The sequence below is a fragment of the Rhinatrema bivittatum genome, chromosome 5, assembly GCF_901001135.1.
Source record: "Rhinatrema bivittatum chromosome 5, aRhiBiv1.1, whole genome shotgun sequence".
In the NCBI taxonomy this organism is placed as follows: domain Eukaryota; kingdom Metazoa; phylum Chordata; class Amphibia; order Gymnophiona; family Rhinatrematidae; genus Rhinatrema; species Rhinatrema bivittatum.
Window position 1 is genome coordinate 295,214,158 of NC_042619.1, and position 13,750 is coordinate 295,227,907.

Consider the following 13,750-nt stretch of genomic DNA (forward strand, 5'->3'; position numbering starts at 1 on the left):
GCATTCCTTTTTTTTTTTGTTAGGTTGGTAATGTGGGTTTTTTGCAAATAACCCCCAAGGGATTATGCTGAAAATGTGATTTCCGGTTTACTTTGTGTATATGTACCACCTATAATTGCCTTTCCATGTAATATTATGTATAATATTTTGAAATGCAGAAAAATAAAATTTAAAAAAAAAAAAAAGAATTTTTTTAATATTGTCTTTGGTTTAGTGAGCTCACCAATTGAAGACTGGTGGGGCCCTTTCTTTCAGGTTGCACTTCTTCTTTTCAGAGAGTCCAGTTTTCTCCGCTGCAGGTTCCTCAGGCACCTACCACCTATCTAAAAAAACGAATTAAAAGAAACTATCTATTCTATTTTTTTTACACTATCTAACTAATGCAAATAAATGAATAATTAATTATAATCCCTCTAACTAAACCCTTAACCAGTCTAAAAAATATATATATTCAAATAGATGAAAGGGTTCTTTATGCATCAGCATAGTATACAGATACTAACCCTCTTTAGAAAGTAAAAATGAAAAGGCTTAATTATAGGCACTTAGGCAAATAAATATAGTGATTTTTTTTCTTTTTATTTGTGCCTCAGCTTTCACAATATTTCTTAAAGTTTAAGAAATACCTTTTAAAATAAATATAGAATCCTCAGACTCCTAAATGATTCCTTTACTTTCAGATACAGTAACTTAACAGAGGTCCTGCTTTCCTAGCAGCCAGGTTTAAGCTCAACCTGCTTCAGAGAGGAAATTAATTAGCCCACTGTCAGTTCAAAACCAACAAACTTCTGCAAAATTCTTTTCTTTTCCTTTTCTTTTAAGAGTCCCTATCACAATCACAAGCTAGAGCCAAACTCCCACGGGGCTCTCTAAGTTAACTAAGACTCTCATTCATACACTCACCCCCTTACACTCTCAGACTGTCATAAAAAAACTCAAAAAAATGCCTTTGAGAGAGAGGATCTTCTTATACACAACCTTCCTCTCTCAAGGCTACCCACCCACTCACTGTTTAACGGTCACACTTGGAATGCTGACAGCAGCCGTCCCAAGCTCAGTGACCCTGTGACAGCCACAGCCATACAGAACCTTCATTCAGACACACCTAAACTTGCCCTTTTTATTCCCCCTTACTTCTTTTTAGAACTTTTTCTTTTTTTTATTTTAACCCTTATGGGTTATATGAAGGGCTGCAGAGTAGGCTCTGTCCTGATATAGGATACCTTTCAGTTTTGGTCTGTCTCCATCTGCTGGACAGGAGGCTCAACCCATGGTCTGGACTGATCCGTGGTACTACAGGAACGAAAATTAACAGGTAAGAACTAATTTTCCTACAAACAGCAGCAGCCGAAGGGAAGCTATTGAGGTTGGGATGGACGAAACAGAGTGTAGTTACACACAGAGCTGGATTTTAAAAGCCCAGCGCGCGTAAATCCGGCTGGATTTACGCGCGCAGGGCACTCGCGCGCCTATTTTGCATAGGCCGCCGGCACGCGCATAGCCCCGGGACGTGCGTAAGTCCCGGGGCTTCGTAAAAGGGGCGGGAGGGGGCGTGTCTGGGGCGTGTCCGGGGGTCAGGGGGTGGTTTGGGGCGGGACCAGGGGTGTGACGCTGGCCCGGGGCGTGGTCGAGGCCTCCGGACCAGCCCCCGGGTCGGGTGATGGCGCGCTAGCAACCCGCTGGCGCGCGCAGATTTACGCCTGCTTTCGGCAGGCGTAAATCTGCCAACAAAGGTGGGGGGGGGGTTTAGATAGGGCCGGGGGGTGGGTTAGGTAGGGGAAGGGAGTGGAAGGTGAGGGGAGGCGGAAGGAAAGTTCCCTCCGAGGCCGCTCCGATTTCAGAGCGGCCTCGAAGGGAACAGACAGTGCGCGCCGGGCTCGGCGCGTGCAGGTTGCACAAATGTGCATCCCCTTGCGTGCGCCGACCCCGGATCTTATAAAATCCAGCATCTTATAAAATCCAGCATACTTTTGTTCGCGCCTGGTGCACGAACAAAAGTACGCGCGCGCCTATATTTATAAAATCTACCCCACAGTGTTGTAGTGAACTGCCTGCTTGTTGGTAGGAAAAAAGATACAGACCAATAGCTAGAGGAATAGGTCTGTTTGCCCATTGGAACTCGCAGCTTGACTCTTGCCACAGAAGGAAAGAGTTAGGTGGAATTCCTATGGAGTGTAGTGCGATCTAGATAGAATGCAAGTGCATTATTACTGTCCAAGGAGTGGAAAAACCCTCTTGCTTTGGTGAGAGAGAGGTGTTGGGAAAATGGGCAGAGTACATTCTGAGTAAGGTGAGATGCAATGTCTACCTTAAAACCATTTGGTCATGGAGGAACGCAGGGTCAGATGAGTATGTAACAAGGTGTGTAACTCATTGACCTTGTTGGCAGAAATGATATTTATGAGGGAAAGAATTTCCCATGCCAAACTGTGAAATGAGAGGAATGGAAAGGCTCGAACGGAGAACGTATCAGACTTATAAGCATGAAATAAAGGTTCCATTCCGTGACTAGTGAAAATAGAGGCGGCTTGATCAGTGGATAATCCATGGTAAGATGACTCAGAAGGGGTTTACCATTAATCAGGTATCCCCACTCCCAAACAATACACCAACTGGGACAGAGGTGTACCTATGTGGAGGATGTCTGAGGAGCAGAATCCGAGGGAGCAAGAGAAAAGAGTGGTATAGAAAAAAGAAAAAGGGTAATACCCTTTTGTATGCGTCATGTGGGAAATCATGCCATTTTGAATGGTAGGATTTATGTGTGGAAGGTTTAGTGACACTACCAGTACCTGAGAACGTCAGTGAGTCTACGATTTGAGACTGACTGGTGAGAAGAAAAAATAAAATAAATAGAATTTAAAACATGATCTATAAACATAAAAATGAATAAATTAAGATTAAAGATAGTTGGCCATTACTTTAAAAACTAAAAGAGGGAAAAAATCAAGTAAATTAACAAGCGGTTAAGGATATCATCTAGCATGCATGCTATGTGTGGCTAACTGAAAACATAGTGAGAAGGAAGGCCGAAGTCGGTTGGCAGGCCAAGGAGGGGACAGGAACCGACCGAAAAAACAGGGCACAGTGCTCACCGAGCGTCGATAAACGTACACAAAGGGAGTCCCGTCCAGGGAAAAGTGTTTGTGAAGTAAAATTTTCCGTAAGGAAAAAGTTTTAGAATTTCTCACAGAGCTCCTAACCGCTGTGCTTACTGCAGAGTGGAAAAAAGAAGACTGAGGGAGACACCTGTGGTTCACAGGTATAATTGCAGGCTGAGCATGCTCAGTGCACTCAGTGTGCCACTGTCAGTCAAAGCTTTGTAGAAACTTTGACAGAAAAGTTTTCTGTACAGGGCTCCATCCTGTGATGTCAGCCATATGTGAGGACTACCATCCTGCTTGTCCTGTGAGAAACCTTTTTTCAGTATGAAGTGACATATACTGTTATATAATTTTCTACATAAGGCCTTGCCTGGTTTTGAGATCCTAAGGTAAAAATCTTGAGACACATACTTAGACCTTGGTACTTACACCTTTTCCACTGCATTTTGTCGCACTGTCACAGTCGACTTGTAAGGATGATAAACTAACACACTTCCTTTCTACGCAAATCTGCAACAAATAGTATATTTGTATGCCATGGTATGTGATTGTCAAAATGAAACAATGACATGAGATTTTATACTTAGGGGCCGATGCAATAATTTTCGCGGAAAGCATGCGCTGACTTTTGCAAATTAGATGGTCGTGCTAGCAAGGAGTGCTAGGGTCGCTTGCACAACCTTAACACCTCCTTGCTAACGCAACCCGGCGGCGGCTGCCAGTTATGAAGACCGATGCCAGTAAACTCAACATCGGTTTTCATATCCGGCCGTCTGCCAGTAATGAAAACGAACGCTGATAAACTTGGCGTCCGTTTTCATTACTGGCAGATGGCCGATTATGAAAATCGATGCCGAGTTTACCAGCGTCTGTCTTCATAACTCAGCGGTCTGCCGAGGTATTTTTTTTTTGTTTTTTTTTTCAGAAGAAGTATAGAAAAGCAGTTTTTCTGATTTTTTGTACTTTTTTTACATGCACTCAACTATTAACGCCTGCTCCAGGCAGGCTTAATAGCTGAGTGATAAATGTGCGTCTGAGACGCACATTTATTTTTTTGCATTTGGAGTGAATGAGTAATAGCCTCATTCACATGCATTTGCATGTGATGAGCGCTATCTCATTCACTCCGTGTCAGACACGCGTTAAATAGGCGCTAATCCCCTATTGCATTAGGGAGTGGATAACGCCTATTTAACCTGCATCCGACTGCGGGTTATACAGTGCGCTCGGCTGAGCGCACTGTATTGCATCGGCCCCTTAGAAACACTGGATCATCAGCCTTACAATTTTATTTGTTTTTGTTATTTTATCTTATTGTAGCTTTGTTATTGTTTTGTTATGCTTTGTTATTCTGTTTTGTGTTTTTTTAATACATGTTTTATTGTACGCTGCCTTAAGCAGTGGATTAAGTGTGGATTATACATGTTTTAAATAAATACAAGTTGCCAGAGTGTTTTCCTGTGACAGACAAAAAAACAAAGACTATAAATAAACATTCTGGGGCTGATATCCTACCATTATCTTAAATTAGCAGAAAAAAAAAGAATATTCCTCTAAATGTTTGGTTTACCTTCCCAGGTTCACATTTTGCACCATCATATACTGCTCCAAAGTCCTTCATATCCATGCCAAAGTGATGGTCCACCCCATAGCACAAATTCTTCTCAATAGAAGCTTGCAGGACAGTGCTGTGATCTGGAACAGGTGGCAGACTGTATACATGTACACACTGTAACCTTCCGCACATGACATCGCTGAACGCAAAATAAATAAAATAATCTAAGTTTTCATGTATTTTTGCAAACTGTATGCTACAGATATCTTGATGAACAATCTTTCATGTACTCTGATATGGAGCCAATGGAGATCTGGCAAGGAAATTCACAAAGTATTATGGGGACTGAATAATATACAAGGATTTCCAAAAGAAAACTATTATACATTTTTATTTTATTTATTTATTTATCGAGTTTCATATACCGTCATTCGGTTTTCGCCATCATAACAGTTTATAATTTTCGATGCATAAGAGTTAATGCATGCATTATAGTGTACATTAAGATCAAGGGTATAATATACATTAAGATCAGAGGTACTGTTATCGTAGAAATGAGGTTAGTTATACATTTATACATTTATATTTTTGGTTATATAGTGTCTAATGGTTGCTAAGGTTGATAAGGATAGGGTTCACATGGTGAGGATAGGGGGTCACAGGGTTCATTTGGAATAGTGGTAAATTACTGGGTTCATGTGTAAAGGGGCATACATGGAGGGCCTAGTGTCTTGGTAATTGATGGAGGTTATGTGTGGAATTCAGTTGATGTTTTGGTATGTGTGAAATTCAGTTGTTGTTTTGGTAGGCTTTAGTTAAAAGCCAAGTTTTTAACTCCTTCTTGAAGGTTTTTAGGTTCGGTTGTGTTCTTAATTCGGTTGGAAGTGTGTTCCAAAGTTTGGGGCTTCCTATGGTAATGACTCATGAGTTGAGATTAGTTGTGTGGTTTGAGCAGGAGGGATTTTCAGTAGACCTTTGTTTGATGATCGGAGGTTTCGTTGTGGTCATTGAGGTTCTATTGTTTACACTAGCCAGTTGATTTGTTGTCCAATGATTAGTTTGTATAGCATGGTTAGTATTTTGTATTCTATTCGGTATTTTATTGGGAGCCAATGTAGTGATATGAGAATTGGCGTAATATGGTCGCATTTATTTGCTCCCATTAGGATTCTTGCAGCCGTGTTTGTAGGATTTGGAGTAGCCGGATGGTGGTGAGTGGTAAGCCATACATTAGTGAGTATCAAGGTTAGATAGGATGAATAGTTGTAAGACTGATCTGAAATCGTCCGTGGATAGGAAAGGTTTGAGTCGTCTAAGTGTTAGTAGTTTGTGGTATCCATCCTTGATTTTGTTTGTGATGTGGCTCTTGAAGGATAGGTCATTGTCAATGATGACTCCTAGGTTGCGAGCCTATGTGACTGGTGTGATTTTTGTCTTTTGGTTGTCAATTTTGAGAGCTAGTGGTGGAGAAATGTTGTTTTTTCTATTCAGGATGATTATTTCTGTTTTGTCATTGTTTATTATGAGTTTCAGGTTGGTTAGTAGTTGTTTAATTTCGTCAAGGTATATGGCTATTTTTTTGTAGATTTTTTCCAATGTGTTCTGTATTGGGATTCATATTTGGATATCATCTGCGTATAAGAAGTGGGTCAGATCGAGACATGTTAGCAGTTGGGAGGAGGTAGATATTGGGAGGAAGTAGATATTGAAAAGGGTTGCGGATAGAGCTGAACCTTGGAGGACTCCTGTGTTAAGATTTATTTTTTTGATAGGGTGTTGTTGAGTGTTACCTGGTAGCTTCTGTGCGATAGGTATGATGAAAACCATTTTAATGTTTTACTAGAAGCTCCTATTTCGGTTAGCCGGTCGATAAGGATTGTGTGATTTACTGTATCGAATGCTGCATATAAATCCAGGAGAATCAGAAGGTAGCTCTGGCCTCTATCGAAACCTCTGAGAATAGTGTCATGTAATGAGAGGAGTAGGGGTTCCGTGCTTAGGTGTTTCCTGAAACCAAATTGCGAAGGGTATAGAATGTTATTCCTTTCTAGGTAGTGAGCTAGGAGTGGACAACCTTTTCCATGATTTTGGCAATGAATGGTAGGTTGGATATGGGTCGATAGTTTTGTGGGTTTTCAGGGTCAAGGTTGTTTTTTTTTAATATGGGTTTGATTATCACCGATTTTAAGCAGTCTGGATAGTTTCCTTCTGTAAGGGATAGGTTTACAATATCAGTTATCATTTTAGTTATTGAAGTTTCGATCATTTTGATTGTTGCTATGGGAATGCTGTCGATGGGGTGATTTGCTGGGTTAATTTTTTTGATTATAGTTTGCACTTCCAGTGAGGAGGCTGATTTCTTTCATTGTCAGATTAGAGTTCAGAGTCAGGGAGGACTGAATTAGAGAGTGATCTGACCATGGTATTTCCATTATGCTTGTTTGGTATGTTGACCATGTGTTGGTATTAATGAAGATTAGATCTAGGGTATGTCCTGCTTTGTGTGTTGGGCCAGTGATGATTTGTTTTAGTCCAAGGGTTGATAGGGTGTCTATGATTACATAGAAACATATAGAAACATAGAAATGATGGCAGAAGAAGACTAAATGGCCCATCTAGTCTGCCCAGCAAGCTTTTGCACTTTATTTTCTCTTACTTATCTGTTACTCTTGGCCCTTAGTAACCTATTTGGTTCTATTTCCCTTCCACCTCTGCCATTAATGTAGAGAGAAGTGTTGGAACCGCATCTAAGTGAATAGCTTAATTAGGGGAATTAACCACTGCAATAAGCAAGCTACACCCATGCTTATCTGTTTACCCAGACTATGTAATTCAGTCCTTGTTGTGGATGAGAGGGGGAGGGTGAGAGGGGGAGGTTGAAATCTCCGAATAAGATGATGGGCTTAGTTAGTGTTAAATTGGTGATCATGTATTCTATTAGTGGGGAGCAATTCTGGTCTAAATAGCCTGAGGGGATGTATACTCACCTCAACTAAATACAACGCTGGAAACTTTCGAGACCACTTCAGCACTTGAGATAGAAAACATACTTAAAAAAATGAAACTGTCATCTCATCCCTTAGACACAATTCCTACTAACCTTCTCATCGCAATAAGAAACTCCATATCAAAACCAATTGCAGACATCATTAACTGCTCTCTCTCCCAGGGTCTAGTTCCTGACCAACTTAAATTAGCCATTCTCAAACCTCTACTTAAAAAACCTAACCTTCCAACCACAGATCCAGCTAACTTCCGCCCAATAGCTAATCTGCCATTGATCGCCAAAATTATGGAAAAGATAGTCAATAAACAACTATCTGAATATTTGGAAGAAAACAACATTCTTGTATCTTCCCAGTATGGCTTTCGGAAATCGTTAAGCACTGAATCTCTCCTTATCTCTCTTACCAATTCTATTCTATCTAATATGGACAAAAAACAACCACATCTTTTGATACTACTAGATCTCTCTGCAGCCTTTGACACTGTCAACCATTCATCTCTATTAAAATGTCTGGCAGATATAGGCATTAAAGGAACAGTCTTCAGCTGGTTCAAATCCTTCCTAGCAAATAGACAATTCAAAGTAAAGATTAACAACAAAGAATCACAACCGATCCCTTCCAACCGGGGGGTCCCTCAGGGTTCCTCCCTTTCCCCTACCCTCTTCAACATTTACCTCTTACCTCTATGTCATCTACTTACTAAACTAAACCTAACTCACTATCTCTACGCGGATGACATCCAGATACTCATCCCAATCTCAGAATCCTTACAAAAAACCTTGGCTCACTGGAACAATTGTTTGCAACAGATCAATCATCTTCTCTCCAGCCTTTGCCTCATTCTTAACAACAACAAAACTGAGATCCTAATCATCAATCAAGACATCAACATCAAACTTCTAAACCCAGCTGACCTACTCAACTCATCCACTCCCATATTAAATCACTCACCACATGTTCGAGATCTAGGTATCATGCTAGACAATCAGCTCAATTTTAAAAAATTCATAAGCACAACCACCAAAGACTGTTTTTATAAGTTACAAGTCTTAAAAAAATTGAAGCCTCTTCTTTATTTCAACGATTTTCGGATGGTCCTACAAGCCATTATTCTATCAAAAGTCGACTATTGCAATTCGCTTCTCTTTGGCCTTCCATATTCATCCATCAAACCCCTCCAAATGCTACAGAACTCTGCAGCCAGAATCCTTACCAATACGAATAAAAGAGATCACATCACCCCCATTCTCAAGCTCCTCCACTGGCTGCCTATAAAGCAAAGGATCCTATATAAAGTACTCACCGTAATTCATAAATCCATTCACAATATCTCTCCTCTTCAATTATGTAACCAACTACGCCCTCACTCCTCCTCTAGACCCATCAGAGGAGCATATAAAGGCACACTCTATGTACCTTCAACAAAATCCTCGCATCATAAACGTGCCATATCTACAGCAGGCCCCATTCAATGGAATGCGCTCCCACCAGACATTCGGCTTGAGTTCTGCCACTCTTCATTAAAAAAAAAACTTAAAACCTGGCTCTTTCTTCACAAACCCCCATTTTCCATACCACTACCTACTTCGGTATCTAATCTCTTGCTGCAGGACACTTGAGACGTTCTCACTTATACGTTATAATTTTTATGCTCAATAAGACCTGTCAACTTAATTGTTTAAGTCTTTTTTTTTTCTCCTTTATCTTTTGGTCATCAATGTTACAACGTTATCATTAAATTTTGAACTTATGTACACTGTTCCAAGTTTCATAACCTTGTTCTATGTAATGCCTTTTGGCAATTTTCATGTTCTGTTTCAATGTAAACCGATGTGATCTTTATTTCATATAGGAACACCGGTATATAAAAATCTAAAAATAAATAAATAAATAAATATACTAGGCAGATTTGTAGTTTTGTTGAGTCGAAGAGGGCAATTTCGAAGGGACGGCATATTTTAGTTGGGATCAGTTTCATCTTTAGGTGTTTTTTGATGATTAACATGATTCCGCTACCTTTCTTTTTTGGTCTGGGAATTGAGAAGGTTCTATAGGCGGGGTTGTAAATTTGGTTTATTAAAACAGAGTCTGTGTTTTTTATCCATGTTTCCGTGATGGCTATGAAATCTGGTTTTGAGTTATTCAGCAAGTCTGTGAGTATGGGGATTTTCTTGGGAGATGCCCACCAACACAGGCCCTGACATTTATGGCCTGGGGTACTGATATGCAGACATAAGTGAAAAAATACAGTTCTGCTCTAAAGCCAAGTCCATAAGCATAACAAATCAGCACTGTCTGAATTTTTAAGAAGGGTAATCGAATAACTGCACTGAGTAGCATATCCTTAAGAGAAAATTGAGGTAACCTGCACGGCGTGGCAGATACTACCATAAGATGCTTGCTGGGCAAAGTGGGTGGATCTTTTCTGCCATCATTACTATGTTACTATTCTGAGCACGCCTCCATGGAAATGGGCTTCAGGACAGTTTAAAACTGCAAAATACTTTACCTGTACCTAGTCCGACTTACAATTTTACTACTTTAAAAATGGTTTTGTGACGGGATCACTATGCCAGTCTGAGTAGGTAGAATAAAGCCAGGAACAAAAACTCCCTGGAACCAAAGTTCTAGAAGGAGGGGGAAGAGAACCCAGGCGACACAGTCAAGGAAATACACTAGTGGCTTCCCCTGTAACCATGGAGACAAACACAGGTGTGGGAGGTTAAGGGTGGAACCTCCCCAGAGCCAATCAGCTGGCAGAGGAGGAGGAGTTTGTAGAGTATAAAAGGGACTCACTAACCCAGCAGTCTCAGTCTCCTGCTGGGGACTGAAGGAGAAGGACCATGCTACCCACTGCTCTGCAAGACTGGAACTTTGGTGCTCCTGCTTAGATGGAAGATGGATGACTGGTGTGACTTCCAGGAAGGTGAGCCGGGAGATACAGGCTGTTTGACTGTCCGGATGTGCCTCCTTAAGCATATTGTTTGAGAGACTGCCAGTGGGTGGTTGTACCTTTGGGGAAGAGTTGATATCCCAGAGGTACGGAGGGAGGTGGCAGTTAGGCCCATGGGGCCAGACTTTGGACTTTGAGATGAACTTCTGATGCCAGCTGTTGGAAATTGAATTGCTGGCTCAGTGGGGAGGGCTTCTGCCTTCCATCCAGGCTGGGAGGGTTCAAACCCTGCCTGAGGATTTGTAAAGATAAATAACCTTGAACTTCTATTTGAGTTTTTGAATGGTCAGGAAAGCTTGTTCAGGGATTGGACCCTGGAACTGAAGCAATTGACGGTATACGGACCGGTGAAAGTGTCACAGGTTTTCAAAGCATTATATTGAAAGTTAAACCATGACAGTCCTTAATCTCTGTTATGTACAACAGTGATTCTCATCGAAGGAGGAAGTCACTGTAATTTTGTATCTGCATGTGTGATTTCTCTTATTTCCTGAGTTTTCTTATATTCTTGTATCTTTTTTTGTATGGTACTGTTCCCCGATTTTTATAATTTTCCTCTTCTTGGAAAATCTTTAGCTTTCTATGCTCTTCAGATTTCAGAAGTTCGATTGAATTAATTCTTTTGGGAACAGACTTCCTGACTGCTGTTTTAATAATGTGTATTTGATAATATTTCTTCTTAAAATATCAGCCCATGACAACTTGCATTTGAAATTCTTCAATAACCCCAGATCCATCTGCAATTGCTTTACATAGTTCTAAATGGACAATTATTGTAGTTTACCTCTATCGAGCAATTCAAAGTTTTAACTCACCTGTCTCCACATTTTTGGTATGACCCCTCAAAACCACAATTGCCAAACCTGTCACCTTTTGTATTTATTGATTGAAAGCAGGCTTTAGGGGCAACTTCAGCTTCTGCAAAGAGAAAAGTTAACCATAATTGTAATACAAGAATGAATTTGGCACAATACATATTTTCCATAGAACATAACATGCTGTGAAGCTCTTCTGTAATAGAGACAGCATGGAGCCGGTCGAAAGAAGGGTGACCAAAATGGTGTAGGGTCTATATTGAAAGACATATGAGGAGAGGCTGAAGGATCTGAATATGGAAGAGAGGAGGTTCAGGTAGAGATATGACACAGACCTTCAGATACTGAAAGGATTTAATGATGCACAAACTTTGAACCTTTTCTGTTGGGAAAGAAACAGTAGAACTAGGGGAATAGGTGGCGATGTCCTTTCAAGGATTGCAAACTGGCTAAAAGACAGGAAACAGAGTAGGATTAAATGGACAATTTTCTCAGTGGGAGTGGACACTGGAGTGCCTCAGGGTTCTGTATTGGGACCCTTTACTTTTCAATATATTTATAAATGATCTGGAAAGAAATATGACAAGTGAGAATTAAATTTGCAGATGACACAAAATTGTTCAAAGTAGTTAAATCACAAGCAGATTGTGATAAATTGCAGGAAGACCTTGTGAGACTGGAAAATTGGGCATCCAAATGGTAGATGAAATTGAATGTGGATAAGTGCAAGGTGATGCATATAGGGAAAAATAACCCATGCTATAATTACACAATGTTGGGTTCCATATTAGGTGCTACAATCCAAGAAAGAGATCTAGGTGTCATAGTGGATAACACACTGAAATCGTCAGTTCAGTGTGCTGCGGCAGTCAAAAAAGCAAACAGAATGTTGGGAATGGTGAATAAAATGGAAAATGTCATAATGCCTCTGTATCGCTCCATGGTGAGACCGCACCTTGAATACTGTGTACAATTCTGGTTGCCGCATCTCAAAGATATAATTGCGATGGAGAAGGTACAGAGAAGGGCAACCAAAATGATAAGGGGAATGGAACAGCTCCCCTATGAGGAAAGACTAAAGAGGTTAGGATTTTTCAGCTTGGAGAAGAGTCGGCTGAGGGGGGATATGATAGAGATGTTTAAAATTATGAGAGGTCTAGAACGGGTAGATGTGAATCGGTTATTTACTCTTTCGGATAATAGAAAGACTAGGGGGCACTCCATGAAGTTAGCATGGGGCACATTTAAAACTAATCGGAGAAAGTTCTTATTTACTCAATGCACAATTAAACTCTAGAATTTGTTGCCAGAGGATGTGGTTAGTGCAGTTAGTATAGCTGTGTTTAAAAAAGGATTGGATAAGTTCTTGGAGGAGAAGTCCATTTCCTGCTATGAAGTTCACTTAGAGAATAGCCATTGCCATTAGCAATGGTAATATGGAATAGACTTAGTTTTTGGGTACTTGCCAGGTTCTTATGGCCTGGATTGGCCACTGTTGGAAACAAGATGCTGGGCTTGATGGACCCTTGGTCTGACCCAGTATGGCATTTTCTTATGTTTTTCTTATGCCAATCACTAGAGTTATGGAACTGTGAGGACCACCTGGTCTCCCATTAGATGGTCCTAGGTCCCTGCCTGGGTACTACAGCTAGAGGCACAGACTATTCTCTGCAGCACCTCCCTTTGAGGCTGTCTGTGATGGATTGATACATGTCCAGAAGGGGGAGTAAGGCCCTTACAGTGTGTGGTATTTTGGTTTGGAGTTTGAGGAATGAGGAGCTCTTTTCGGTTGTCCTGTCTGAGTAAGACACTTGGCTTTTTGTTAGAGGAGACTTCTGATAAGGCATGGTTCCTTAGGATCTACCTCCCATTTTTGAGAGTATATTTTCTTTGTTAAGCATTTGGCTATTTTTTGGGATTTTGATTGGTATGAAATCTGTGACCTTCTGTGTGATGGCCATTTGCTGGATCCAGAAGCCAGGGAACCAAAGACCTGCTAGCTCCTTTCAAGTAAAAGAGAGAGCATCAGTGATAGTATTACATCAGATTGAGTTTTGGACTTTTCAATGTTATCCCTTTGGGTTTTGAGGAGTTTTTCTTGATCCATGTCTCCTTACAGGAAAGCTGGGCAGTAACAGCTAGTTTCCTATTTACATCAGCCTTTTCCTTCAGAGAAGTCACATTCATCAAGCAGTTGGGAGTAAGGAGATAAGATTTGGAGTAGAGGCATAGCAAGGGGGTGGGGTGCAGAGGGGGCCAAGGCCCCCAGGCACCAGGCTGTAGCGGGCGCCCAGGAGCCCGTTTTGTTGTTTTAT

At 40.9% G+C, this 13,750-nt stretch overlaps 1 protein-coding gene across 2 annotated transcripts in view; it reads right to left on the reverse strand.

Annotated features, from left to right (window-relative positions):
* Nucleotides 1-13,750, reverse strand: part of LOC115092810 (disintegrin and metalloproteinase domain-containing protein 9-like) — a 606,381-nt gene that overhangs the window by 141,859 nt on the left and 450,772 nt on the right. For both annotated transcript variants that reach the window (XM_029604139.1, XM_029604138.1), the window contains exons 15-17: nt 11,436-11,538; nt 4,675-4,858; nt 3,534-3,614 (exon numbers count right to left, since the gene is read on the reverse strand). In XM_029604139.1, coding sequence (XP_029459999.1) covers nt 3,534-3,614; nt 4,675-4,858; nt 11,436-11,538 — 368 coding nt within the window. The remainder of the gene's footprint in view (nt 1-3,533; nt 3,615-4,674; nt 4,859-11,435; nt 11,539-13,750) is intronic.